Source organism: Podarcis muralis, chromosome 11 (assembly GCF_964188315.1).
Source record: "Podarcis muralis chromosome 11, rPodMur119.hap1.1, whole genome shotgun sequence".
NCBI classification, from domain to species: domain Eukaryota; kingdom Metazoa; phylum Chordata; class Lepidosauria; order Squamata; family Lacertidae; genus Podarcis; species Podarcis muralis.
The window spans coordinates 24,199,856-24,214,316 of record NC_135665.1 but is presented as its reverse complement, the minus strand read 5'-3'; the positions used below and the strand labels follow the sequence as shown (position 1 = coordinate 24,214,316).

At 39.5% G+C, this 14,461-nt stretch overlaps 1 protein-coding gene across 4 annotated transcripts in view; it reads left to right on the top strand.

Moving 5' to 3' along the window:
* The window catches only part of APC (APC regulator of Wnt signaling pathway), a 57,706-nt gene extending 44,211 nt beyond the window's left edge, over positions 1-13,495 (top strand). For all 4 annotated transcript variants that reach the window (XM_077936129.1, XM_028749259.2, XM_028749261.2 and 1 more), the window contains 6 exons: positions 947-1,042; positions 1,994-2,133; positions 3,246-3,323; positions 4,070-4,186; positions 4,664-4,878; positions 6,095-13,495. In XM_077936129.1, coding sequence (XP_077792255.1) covers positions 947-1,042; positions 1,994-2,133; positions 3,246-3,323; positions 4,070-4,186; positions 4,664-4,878; positions 6,095-12,668 — 7,220 coding nt within the window. In that variant the 3' untranslated portion in view covers positions 12,669-13,495. The remainder of the gene's footprint in view (positions 1-946; positions 1,043-1,993; positions 2,134-3,245; positions 3,324-4,069; positions 4,187-4,663; positions 4,879-6,094) is intronic.
* The last annotated feature ends 966 nt before the right edge of the window (positions 13,496-14,461 follow it).

Below are 14,461 nucleotides of genomic sequence, written 5' to 3'. Positions count from 1 at the left end.
CGACAACCTCGGCGTCTGAAGGTGCTAATTAACTATACATCCGGATGGGCTGGATGAGGACCGAGGTGGGAAAGGAGAGATATGAGACAAGCAGGAGTAGCAGCTTTCTCTTTATAAACAAGGGAAAATGCTGACTAGGAAAATGACTTCTTACACCCAGAGGGAGATTGCAAGGGAAGAAACTTAGCAGCAACATAACTGGTGAAGAAGGAAGACTCTAAGAACTGTAGTTGGTCTGGGGTGGAGGAAGGCGGAAGGGGTAGGCAAGTTCCCCTATGATAACATTCCCCCATAATGCATTAGGGCTCCTAGGTCCAAGAGCAGAGACCCAGATTGGCTCCAAGCCCTTCCCTGTGACACATACTGAAGACTCCTCTCTTTACATTGGCTTTTGACAGTTATTTTTTGTGAGCCACTCCTCTGCTGAATTTATAGTGCTCTGCTCCAATTTTCCATCTGTTTTATATGCTTTAAAATTGTTCTGATTTTCATCTGTTTTATGTTTTTATACATTGTTATGTAGCCCACCTTTCAGTCTCACGGTGCAGGGCAGCTAATCTTATAAACAAATAATTTTTTTAAAAGAGGCCTGTGTTCTTGTGTGGAGTTCCATGTGTATAAGGAGGGGAAACCTTTTTGGCTCTGCAGGCCAGATCCTGGTCAGGTATACCCTCATGAGCCAAATGTAGTAGGTGGATGAGGACACTCATCTGTCAATCACCTCGTATTGGGTGACTTGTTGCTTTGAAGTCCAGAAAGACTATACACAGTTATGCAGAATGTAGAAACTGTTTATTTCATAATTGTGTAGGGTCCCCCCCCCCAATAATTAGGTTGCCTTTCAGGTGTCTAATAAACAGCTTAGAAACTAAACCTCTCTAAGCTTTGCTTTGTTAAATAACTAATTGATGAAGTAAATAGTAATTGTTTTCCTTGTTCTGACAAGTGCCGGCTCCAGTTGACCATCAGATCTGTCCTGCAGTATGTGTTCTTATGAAGCTTTCATTTGATGAAGAGCACCGTCATGCGATGAATGAACTTGGTAAGAGTGGAGCAAAAAGTATCGAGAGTATATGCTCAAGATCACATTACATTGATTAGTTAGAGCTTTAACAACCTGATGGTATCCACAATCAGGAAGATAAAATGTTAGATTTTCCTCACTCTTTCAGTACATGAATGCTTATTGTTTTAAAATTGTTATCTTGGCTCTGGAGAATGCTGTAGCTCCTTCTATTTAGATAATTTATTGAGCTAGGTATCTTTATCCCCAACCCATTTGTTCCATAGCTACATAGTTGCATAAATGCAGGAAGAAACAACAGTGGTCCTGACAAGAGTGGTTGTTAGCAGCATACGTGTTGCTTTTCTTCGAGTTGTGTTCACTCACATAAGACATAGGGGGGAAATTCATCTTTGAATGCTTAAAGAGTGTTTGTTATCCGAAAAATGCAATGTGTCCAGATAGCAGGTTTTTTTCTGATTTGGAGCAAATTGGTTTGCTTTCTTTGGATTCTTAATACTTCCGTGAAATGCTCCCAGTTCTTTAAAAACAATTCTTAGTTACTATAGTATGGATCCCTTGTAACCATCCCCTTGCTTTGTCTTTTGCCTTAGAAAATAAGTGCCAATAATTATTTATAATAAATTATTCGGAATATTTAGAATAAAATTACAGTGGTACCTCAGTTTATGAACTTAATCCGTTCTGGAAGTCCGTTCTTAAACCGAAACCGTTCTTAAACCGAGGTACGCTTTCCCTAATGAGGCCTCCCACCGCCGGTGCCCTTCCACCATTCGGCTTCTGTTAATAGACCGAGGTAGAGTTCGCAAACCAGGACTCTACTTCTGGTTTTGCAGAGTTCATAAACCGAATAGTTTGTAAACCGGCCTGCTCTCAAACCGAGGTACCACTGTACTTAGAATAAATTATTTAGAATAAATTGTTTAGAAAAATATTTTTTTCTAACAAAAATTTCAACTATGTTTATAGGAGGATTGCAGGCCATTGCAGAATTGCTTCAAGTAGACTGTGAAATGTATGGGCTTACTAATGACCACTACAGTGTCACATTAAGACGATATGCTGGAATGGCTCTGACAAACTTAACTTTTGGAGATGTAGCCAATAAGGTAAGTTAATTTTTCTTTTGCTATTTAATAGCTTTAATATTAAGGCTTTCAGCATTTCAGTTGTTCTATGTATAATTATCTGCTGTCATTAACTTCAGACGGCCGTGATACAGCTGAGCATGAAACAGAAAAATGTAGTTCTGCTTGTTTCTTGATATTCCTCAGCAGACATTGACACAGCCACAATAACACAATTACGCTCTGTATTATTATCCCATGCCCTATGACTATTGTTAGTTAATATTTTAATATTCTCCTTTGCTGCTTTTTTTAAGGGTATTTTGTATAGGTCATGAAATAGTTGACCACATTTTTACATCTGCACTTTATTGTAATTCTTGAACCCGCCACTATTTGGATATTTTAATCCATCTTATGATCTGATAAGCCAATTAAGTCTTTAACTGGAGAAGGTAGATTTGGCCATGGTTATTCATGCCCTAGTCCACTCTAGGTTGAACTACAGTAATTTGTTTTATGTGAGACTGCTATTGAAGATTGTTCAGATACTTCAACTTATCCAGGATGGGGCTATTGGGGTTTTGGAAGTGTCAGAGATGATTGAAGCATATTGCTCTGATTTTGTACCAATTACAGTGGCTCACTATTTGTTTCCAGGCTAAATTCAAAGTGCTGCCCTTGATGTTTTAAAGCCCTAAATTGGCTGGGCCCTCCACTTCCCATATGAAAGAGAATTCCATTCCACTACAAAGGGTCTACTCTATTTGTGTGCCTTTGCCCTCTCAACTGTAGTGAGGAGAGAGTTTTCTCAGTTGTGATGCCCAGATAATGGAACAGCTTGCCTAAAGAAGTGTACATTGAAGACCGTTTTAGTTCAGCATGTGCTCAACCAACTCTGCTTCTTTTATGAATGTTTTAAATCACTGCTATTTATTATTTTGTTCTTTTGCTGTGAATTTATATATTTACTGTTTTAGCTTTATGAGTTTTAGCTTTATGAGTAGCTGTGAGTGCACTTAGTGCAAAAAAGTTGGATAATAATTTTCATGTTGTTTTATGTCCTTTAATTCTGCTTGTAAAGAAAGTAACTTGTGACCTTTCCACATACTGCTTAGTAATTTGTTTCGTTATCTCCCTCTCTTTTTAATCAGGCTACATTGTGTTCTATGAAAGGTTGCATGAGAGCCCTGGTTGCTCAGTTAAAATCTGAAAGTGAAGATTTGCAGCAGGTAAATCTTACTTGTAGAACTTTTATCCCACTATGTATTGCATAGGTTTTTTTTCCCATTAAAGAAACTTGATTGGGGCATCTTGATAGAACTGTACAATTTCTAATGTTAAGTGAGATTAGGCAAAGCCCAAGTATTTTATGTATTCCTTAATGTAATACAAGTTGATCCACATAGTCTGAAAGTTCTTAATTTGCATGTATATTATTTGTATGCAGCTTTTTCACCAAAAACAATTATCAGAGAGGCTTAACAACAATGAAACAGAGATGCATTTCAAACAAACGCTACAAAAACAATGACATAATAACATAGCAAAACAATATCAGGTATAATAACAAGATTGCTTGAAAGAAAAAAATAACAAGATCACAGCATCTAATAGCAAAAGTAACAAGGGAGCTTCACAGCTTCACCAATCTTCCCATGATGTGCTCACAGGGTGGGGTAGTTGGAAACACCCCTCCAATTTGTAATTTTACCACAGATACATAGAACTTGGAAAGAGTCATTCCAAAATATTCATCAGAATATTTGAAATCATTTGTAGAATAGAATTTGAAATGAAACTTTGGGCTACTGCATTGAATTAAATTTTAAAATGAAACCCAGTAAATTAAATAGCTTATTATCATGCAAATCATGCATCCTAAACTGTTTCCTGGCAGTCAGCAAGTATTAAAGGGTAGAAAACAATAAAGTTAATAAAGCAGATTGAGCTTTTTTTATTCTTCCATTTTTTGCAGGTCATTGCAAGCGTGTTGAGAAATTTGTCTTGGCGAGCAGATGTGAACAGTAAGAAGACACTTCGTGAAGTTGGAAGTGTGAAAGCACTCATGGAGTGTGCTTTGGAAGTTAAAAAGGTTACCGCAAAACCACATTTTTCAGTATTTTAAGTATATGAAATTATTTTTTTGGTTTCCTTATTCATAGAAGAAAAGTGTAATTATTCCTTCCAATAGCAAACTAAAATACCCACTAAAATTGAATGGTTTTGTTAGTAACATTGGATACAATCCTCTGTTTAGGCAGAAGTAATTCCCCCTGAGTTCAGTGAGGCTAACTCACTAATAATTAACATTGGAGTGCCATTCTTTTATATGCAGCAGACAGTGAAGTTGTTACCACTAGCAAAATAAACACTAACTAACTGGTCTCACTAATGGAAGTGCAACAGGGCTCCTCCCCCCCATTGTGCCCCCTCACATTGTGCTCATGTTTATAATAGTGTTGGATTCCTCTCTTGATTATTATTTTTTTACCAGTGTCAAAACATTAATTTGTTTGGTTTAAGGTTGCATTTCAGCCCTCTTAATTCAGTGTGCTTCCTCTCTCTGCAGGAATCTACCCTAAAAAGCGTACTGAGTGCTTTATGGAATCTGTCAGCCCACTGCACTGAGAATAAAGCTGATATATGTGCTGTGGATGGTGCTCTTGCCTTTTTAGTTGGCACACTGACTTACCGGAGTCAAACAAATACTTTAGCTATCATTGAAAGTGGAGGGGGAATACTGCGTAATGTCTCCAGCTTGATTGCTACAAATGAGGACCACAGGTAAGTGTGCCATCTAGTTACCTAAGCAGTAAGCCGTGCATTTTATGCAAATTGCTGATGCAGCAGATGACATTTACTGGAAGGAGGCAGAGATTATGAGCAAAGTTAGACTTAGTGGTGTTGTATGCTGATACATAAATTATTGCTGCAGTGTTGTTGTTAGAAGCTCACTGCTCAGATGGCTGCAGCTTAATAATTTTCTCAGGAACATAAGTAAGCATTTTATTTGGTAAGAGATTCCTGTGCTGCTTGTGATAAAACGGTCCCAGTTTTACAAATATAAGATAATATAAAGGCAGTACATGATAAGCACTGTTTTCAATAATGTGATGTGTACAGCACAAATCAACTTCACTTTAGTTTGTTAATGTTGGATAAGCCTATTTAAAAGTAGGGATGTTCTTAGCTGAAACCTTGGCTGGAATCCAAAGGGATGCATTCTGCAGTCACATATGAATGCACACATCTTTCACTATAGCTGGAACACTCTCAGAAAAGCTATCCCCGTTGGTAATAGACCCTTCAGAGTGACATCCCATGCAAGTGTATGGGTCTGTTCCCAGAAGGCAATCTCTGTGTGTGCATTTGGAAAAGCTTTATATTGTATTGAGTCTCCCCCAATTTGGAGGTTTGCTGGATTCTTTGGTGCCATTGTCCCCTGTTCAAACAGGACACATGGTTTTGGAGAGTGGTTTGGGGGCAGCAACATTTGGGGGCTCTGGGATATTTTGGAAGGGGAAGGGAGTGCATACTATGGAAAACAGGGGTAGCTTCTAGAAGCTTCCTTTAATTTTATTTTATTTTTAATTCTCAGCAGTGCCACCGGCTTGAGCACTGGTAGAAAAGGAACTTCCTGCTGCCATCCTGGCAACTTTTAAGCTGTTTTTCAAAACTAAAATAAAAAATGGGGGGGGGGACCCCAGGAAGCCATCGCTGTCACTGACAGAACCTTCCTTCCCCTCTGAAACATTGCCCAAAGCTGAATAAAAGTTTCTACCCCAGGTGACAAATTGGGAGCAACAGTGTCAGTATTATCCTACAAACAGTTTCTGTACACAAATAGTCATTATTAGATCCTGGTCTTTAAGTGAATTTATGCTAATGCCTATTTATAGGATTTTGGACAACATTATTAGCAGGAAATAAGCATAGACACTTTTTTGTCTTTCCTCTTGTTAAAGTGATTTCCCCCCTCCCCCCCTTTTTTTAATTCCAGGCAAATTCTAAGAGAGAACAGCTGTTTGCAAACCTTGCTGCATCACTTGAAGTCTCATAGTTTGACAATAGTCAGTAACGCATGTGGAACCTTGTGGAACCTCTCTGCACGGAATTCAAAGGACCAGGAAGCACTGTGGGACATGGGAGCCGTTAGCATGCTCAAAAACCTCATACATTCAAAGCACAAGATGATAGCCATGGGCAGTGCTGCAGCTCTAAGGAACCTAATGGCAAACAGGCCTGCGAAATATAAAGATGCTAACATCATGTCTCCGGGTTCAAGCTTACCATCTCTTCATGTTAGAAAGCAAAAAGCACTGGAAGCAGAGTTAGATGCCCAACACTTATCTGAGACCTTTGACAATATTGATAACTTAAGTCCCAAAACATCTCATCGTAATAAGCAAAGACACAAACAGAATCTGTACAGTGAATATGTTCTAGATGCTAATCGACATGAAGATGGAGTCTGCAGGTCCGAGAATTTTAATAGTAGCAATGTAACCGTACTTCCACCATATTTAAACACTACTGTACTGCCTGGCTCTTCTTCCTCAAGCAGAGGAAATACAGAGAGTTCTCGGTCTGACAAGGACAGGAGCTTGGATAGAGAGCGTGCAATGGGATTAAGCAGCTACCATTCAGCAACAGAAAATTCTGGGAGCTCCTCTAAACGAATGGGAATGCAGATCTCTACTGCTGCAGCCCAGATTTCCAAAGTGATGGAAGAAGTAAATATGCATATTCCACAAGAAGAGAGAAGCAATGGATCTGTAACTGAAATGCACTGTTTGCCAGAAGATAGGAATGCTTTAAGAAGAACAGCCGCTGCCCATTCTCACACAAATACCTACAACTTCCCTAAATCTGAGAACAGGACATGTCCTGTGCCTTATGCAAAAGTGGAGTATAAGAGAGCTTCTAATGATAGCTTAAATAGTGTCAGTAGCAGTGATGGGTATGGTAAAAGAGGACAGATGAAGCCTATTGAATCTTACTCTGAAGATGAAGAGAGTAAATTTTGCAGTTATGGACAGTACCCTGCTGATTTAGCCCATAAAATACACAGTGCTAACCATATGGATGACAATGATGGAGAGCTAGATACTCCAATAAACTATAGCCTAAAATATTCTGATGAGCAATTGAATTCTGGAAGGCAAAGCCCATCACAAAATGAAAGATGGGCAAGACCTAAGCACATAATTGAAGAGGAAATAAAGCAGAATGAACAAAGACAGTCCAGAAGCCAAAGTGGAGCATACCCTGTATACACTGAGAGTAGTGATAATAAACACATGAACTATCAGTCAGCTTTTGGACAGACAGAGTGTGTATCTCCTTTCAGATCAAGGGAATCTAATAGTTCAGAACAGAACAGAGTTACCTGCAGTCACGGAATCAATCCAAAAGCGAACCAGTCCATATGCCCAGTTGATGATTATGAGGATGATAAGCCAACTAACTATAGTGAACGCTACTCTGAGGAGGAACAACATGAGGAAGAAGATCATCCAACTAATTATAGCATAAAATACAATGAAGAAGAGCACCATGTAGATCAGCCTATTGATTACAGTCTCAAGTATTCGACAGACGTTCCTCCTTCCGCACAGAAGCCATCTTTTTCTTTTTCAAAGAGCCCTTCAGTACAGAGTACTAAAACGGATCATATTTCATCAAGTAGTGGGAATACATCAACCTCGGCTGGCTCAAAGAGACACAACCAGCTCCATCCAAATTCTGCTCAAAGTAGAGCCGGTCACACCCAGAAGTCTGCGTCCTGCAAAGCACCCTCCATCAATCAGGAAACAATACAGACCTATTGTGTAGAAGATACACCGATCTGTTTTTCAAGATGTAGCTCTCTCTCATCTTTGTCATCAGCTGAAGATGAGACAGGACGTGAACAATCCACACGGGCAGGAGATACGGACAACTCTTTGAAGATAGCGGGGATGAAAGAAAATAGGAGTCTGTCTGCAGCAGGTACTGTAAATGAAACCTCTTCAGCCTCACAACACATTAGAACAAAATCAAATAGACTTCAGGCTTCTAGTCTATCGCCTTCTGATTCAGCAAGACACAAAGCTGTAGAATTTTCCTCGGGTGCCAAATCTCCTTCAAAAAGTGGTGCGCAAACTCCTAAGAGCCCACCAGAACATTATGTGCAGGAGACTCCACTTATGTTTAGTAGGTGTACCTCTGTCAGTTCCCTGGATAGTTTTGAGAGCCGTTCGATTGCTAGCTCTGTTCAGAGCGAGCCTTGTAGTGGGATGGTAAGTGGTATTATAAGCCCAAGTGACCTTCCAGACAGTCCTGGGCAAACAATGCCACCAAGCAGAAGTAAAACCCCACCCCCTCCACAAGCAACCCAAGTAAAGAGAGAAACAGTCAAAACAAAAATACCCACCACTGAAAAGAGAGAGTCTGGGCCAAGGCAAACAGCTGTCAATACAGCTGTTCAAAGAGTGCAGGTATTGCAAGATGCAGACACTTTGTTACATTTTGCTACAGAAAGTACACCAGATGGATTTTCTTGCTCATCAAGCCTAAGTGCATTGAGTCTTGATGAACCGTTTATACAGAAAGATGTAGAGTTGAGAATAATGCCTCCTGTACATGAAAACGACCATGGGAATGAATCGGAACTTGAACAGCCAAATGACACAAAGGATAATCAAGAGAAGAAGACAGAGAAGCCCACAGAGTCTGAAAAGGATATCCTGGATGATTCAGATGAAGATGATATCGAAATATTGGAGGAATGTATTATTTCTGCTATGCCAACAAAATCTTCACGTAAAACCAAAAAGCCTTCACAGATAACTGCTTCAAAAATACCTCCACCTGTAGCCAGGAAGCCAAGCCAGTTGCCTGTGTATAAACTTATCCCTTCCCAAAGCAGATTGCATTCTCAAAAACATGTTAGTTTTACACCTGGAGATGATATGCCACGCGTGTATTGTGTTGAGGGAACGCCTATAAATTTCTCAACGGCTACATCGCTGAGTGATCTCACAATAGAATCGCCACCCAATGAATTGGCTAATGCAGAGACAACTGGTACATTGATGGAACCTGCAGAATTTGAAAAGAGAGATACCATTCCCACAGAAGGCAGAAATACTGATGATGCTCAGAGAGGGAAAAAGTCAGCTGGGACTACTATTGCACTGGATGATGACAAAGCAGAAGAAGGTGATGATATTCTTGCAGAATGCATTAATTCTGCTATGCCAAAAGGGAAAAGTCACAAACCTTTCAGAGTGAAAAAGATAATGGATCAAATCCAGCAAGCATCTACATCCTCATCAGTAGGTGCCAAAAATCAGCTAGAAGTTGAGAAAAAGAAACCAACTTCACCAGTAAAGCCCATACCCCAAAGTAATGAGTATAGAGCACGCTTACGAAAAACCACAGAGCCAAAAAGTAATTTTAGTAGTGAAAGAACCTATACAGACAACAAAGAGACAAAGAAACAAAACCTTAAAAATAGCTCAAGGGACTTCAACGAAAAACTTCCAAATAATGAAGAGCGCGCAAGAGGAAGCTTTGCATTTGATTCCCCCCATCATTACACTCCAATTGAAGGAACTCCTTTTTGTTTTTCACGTAATGACTCTTTGAGTTCTCTAGACTTTGACGACGATGTGGATCTTTCAAGGGAAAAGGCAGAACTGAGAAAGGGGAAAGAAAGGGAAATTAAACCTAGTACCAATGCAGAACATCAGTCTGCAAGCCAGCAATCAAGCAGTAGAATGCAAGCTTGCCAAAAACACACTCCAGCAGGAAGAAAGCAACCCAAAACTCTGGTGCAGAAGCAAACTCCATTCTCTCAGTCATCCAAAGATATTTCAGAAAGGGCTGCAGCTTCCGATGAGAAAACACAAAATTTTGCAATAGAAAATACTCCTGTTTGCTTCTCTCGCAATTCATCTCTGAGTTCTCTCAGTGATATCGATCAAGAAAACAACAATAACAAAGAAAGTGAACCCAGAGAACAAATGGAACCATCTGATGCACAGATAGAACCAAGTAGACCACAAGTTTCTGGCTACGCTCCTAAATCATTTCATGTTGAAGATACTCCTGTGTGTTTTTCAAGAAACAGTTCCCTCAGTTCCCTTAGTATTGACTCAGAAGATGATCTTCTACAGGAGTGTATTAGTTCTGCCATGCCTAAAAAGAAAAAGCCTTCTAGAACAAAATCAGACAGTGAAAAAAATAGCTCTAGAAATATGGGAGGCATTTTGGCAGAAGACCTGACACTAGATTTGAAGGATATACAAAGGCCTGATTCAGAACATGGTTTCTCACCAGATTCAGAAAATTTTGACTGGAAAGCTATTCAAGAAGGTGCTAATTCTATTGTTAGCAGCTTACATCAAGCTGCTGCAGCAGCATCACTGTCTAGACAAGCCTCATCAGACTCTGATTCAATCCTTTCATTAAAATCTGGAATTTCCTTAGGATCGCCCTTTCATCTTACACCCGACCAAGAAGAAAAACCTTTTACTAGTAATAAGGGTCCAAGAATTATTAAACCAGGGGAGAAGAGTACACTGGAAACAAAGAAAGTAGAATCTGAAAACAGAGGTATCAAAGGAGGAAAGAAAGTGTATAAAAGCATGATCACAGGTAAAGCTCGTTCTAATTCAGAACTTACAAGTCATTTGAAACAGCCGTTGCAAACCAATATGCCCTCAATCTCCCGAGGTAGGACAATGATTCATATTCCTGGAGTTCGAAATAGCTCCTCAAGTACAAGTCCAGTTTCTAAAAAAGGGCCTCAACTAAAGAATGCAACCTCCAAAAGTCCAAATGATAACCAGACTTCTACTAGTTCTCCCAGAGTAGCCAAACCATCTGTAAAACCTGAGCCAAGTCCTATATCCAGGCAGCCATCTCAACAGGGTGGATCAAGTAAAGGACCTTCTAGATCAGGATCTAGAGATTCCACACCTTCTAGACCACAACAGCAGCCCTTAACCAGACCTCTGCAGTCTCCTGGCCGAAATTCAATTTCACCCGGCAGAAATGGCATAAGTCCCCCTAATAAACTCTCCCAGCTGCCACGAACATCTTCTCCGAGTACGACTTCCACCAAGTCTTCTGGTTCAGGAAGAATGGTATACACTTCTCCAGGCAGACAGATGAGCCAGCAAACTGTGGGAAAGCAAACTGGGTTGCCCAAAAGTACCAGTGGTATTCCCAGAAGTGAATCTGCCTCAAAAGGATTAAACCAAATTTCTGGTATCAGCGGATCAAACAAGAAGTCTGATGTATCTAGAATGTCATCGGCAAAATCCAGTGGGAGTGAATCTGATAGATCTGAGAGACCTGTTTTGGTCCGCCAGTCAACTTTTATTAAAGAAACTCCAAGCCCCACTCTAAGAAGGAAATTGGAAGAGTCTGCCTCGTTTGAATCTTTGTCACCTTCCAGACCAGACTCTCCTACACAGTCCCAAACGCAGACTCCAGTTTTAAGCCCATCCCTTCCTGATATGTCTTTATCTACTCATTCAGCCATCCAAGCTGGTGGCTGGCGGAAGTTACCTCCTAGCCTGAGTCCTTCTTTGGAATACAGTGATGGGAGAGCAACAAAACGGCATGACATAACTAGGTCTCACTCAGAGAGTCCTTCCAGGCTGCCAATTAACAGATCGGGGACTTGGAAGCGCGAACATAGTAAACATTCCTCATCACTTCCTCGTGTGAGCACCTGGCGTAGGACTGGAAGTTCTTCCTCAATTCTTTCAGCTTCTTCAGAATCCAGTGAGAAGGCAAAGAGTGAGGATGAAAAGCAACATGTAAGTTCTTTTTCTGGACTCAAGCAATCTAAAGAGAGTCAAGCGCCAACAAAAGGTACTTGGCGGAAGATTAAAGAGAACGAAATTCCTCAGATAATGACAAGTCCTCCTCAGAGTTCCTCACCAGGTGCTACCAATGGTTCCGATTCAAAAACTCTCATTTACCAGATGGCACCTGCCGTCTCAAAGACAGAAGATGTTTGGGTGAGGATTGAGGACTGCCCTATTAATAATCCTAGATCTGGAAAATCTCCCACAGGGAACACCCCCCCTGTTATTGACAGTGTTTCGGAGAAAGGGAATGTGAATAGCAAAGATCTTAACGGAAAACAAAATGGAGGGAATGGGAATGTCCCTGTTCGTACTGTGGGTTTAGAAAACCGCCTGAATTCATTTATTCAAGCAGATAGTCCAGACAAGAAAGGAACGGAAACGAAACCTTTGCTAGGCAACCCTGCCCTTGCCCCAGAGACTAGTGAAAACACTGTTAATGAACGTACGCCATTCAGTTCCAGCAGCTCAAGCAAACACAGTTCGCCCAGTGGTGCTGTTGCGGCAAGAGTGACTCCTTTCAACTACAATCCAAGCCCCAGAAAAAGCAGTGTGGATAATAGTTCCAGTTCCACTCGGCCATCGCAGATACCAACACCAGTGAATAACAGCACAAAAAAACGAGATTCAAAGACTGAAGGTACAGATTCAAGTGGTGCCCAAAGTCCTAAGCGTCATTCTGGATCCTACCTGGTAACTTCTGTTTAACAAAGAATTTTCATGGGTTAATGCTATATGTGAAACTTTTTAATAAAACTATACAAAGTTGGGGTTTTTTCTTTTGTAAATAGCTTTGATTCTTGTAGAGGGTCCTTGTTCTGGAAGCCATATTTGATATTCTTTGTCTTCACTAATAATATTTGAGGGAGTCCCAATTTATTATTTAGCAATAAAATTGCTAAAGCGACTATATTTGTACAGTATGTTTTACATATATTTAATTAACATCCCATACCTTTAATTGTTTAGGTGGGGTGGGGGTGGGGGTATTCAGGAAAGATGAACAGAGATTAAAAGAGAGAAATCTATTGCTATATCACTCATTTCTAGATTTGCAAAATGACTAAACTACATCAGGGAGAAATTGGTATTTATGCAAAAAAAAAAAGTATTTGTGAAGCCACTTAACCTTATAATTAATCATGTGGCTGTGAAATTCACAGTAATATGGTTTCTGCTGAACAAGCCTGTTTTTTCTGCATGGATAGAACTGATGGTTCATTTTCTGAAATGATGATAAACATTTCTGTGGTCACATAATGTGCATAGATAGTTATGGTGTAATGATTTACCTTTTGGTTTTGTGCTCCAAAAAAAGAAGAAAAAAAAGGAAAATCTGTGTATGTGTAACACTTGAACAAAATTATTTTACCAGAACTAGATTTTAACTGACAGTAGGTAGGACTTTTGCTATGCTGTAACTTGTTGTATATTCTGGTATTTGAGGTGAGATGGCTGCTCTTTTATTAATGAGACATGGGTGAAGTCTCAACAGAACTAAATGAACATTTCAGAATAAATTATTGCTATATGTACATTTTGTTGTGTGTTACTTTTGCAGTACATAAGAAATCAATGTTTTAGTATTTTTGAGGAATATTCGTATTATGTATTAATGCACTTACTCAAGGCTTGTTGGGAATAATCTATATTACATTGAAGTCAGTAGAAATATTCACATCAATTTTAATGGATCTGGATTGCACCCATTGCCTGTTACAGACACTGGCACTCTTCCAGTTTATAGTTGCTGTTAATAGACTCATGTATATCTACGGCATTCAAATCAAGCATTGGGGTTTTCAGTTGAGATTTTAATTGGTTCCAGGTACAGAAAGAGGCTTAAAGTAGTACTTCCAGATATATATATATATACTTATACATACACACACAGCTTAGAGTGCTATTTGGTGTACAAATAAGAGTTTTTCAGCTTTGAAAAAAATGGGGGAGGGGGTTAAGATTGGAAGCTTATTTCAAGTTTGTGGCATTTAAATAATAAAAAAGAAATTGGGTAATACTTTGAGACTAATATACTAAATGCAAGTGTCTTATTAGAAAATAAGATTTGTACATTAAACCACACTAACTTTGGTTTAACTCTAACTTTGTATTCACATATGCTTTGTCTTAAGAGACCTTCATTAGACTGTTTACAACAGAAGTACTCTGCTAAACTTAAGTGCCTCTATTCAAAAATAGCAAAATGCGTGTGCACGTCATTACAGTAGTAAGCAAGTCAGTTTTGTGTCTCAGGCTGGTTTTCATTACTAAAATCGTACATGTTATTGTTTAATAGAAGGGTTCATAATCTGCTGACAAATGTCCTCAGATATGCCATTTTAACCGTTGACATTGGGGCGGGGGTTCTTATCGTACGACACACTAGAGAAAGTGATCTTGTATCAGTTATAGTTTTCCGAAACCTGTTAATCTCTATATTAAGCTAAAATGATATTAACAAATAACATGCATTTTCAATCAATTAAGCAGTCCAGTTG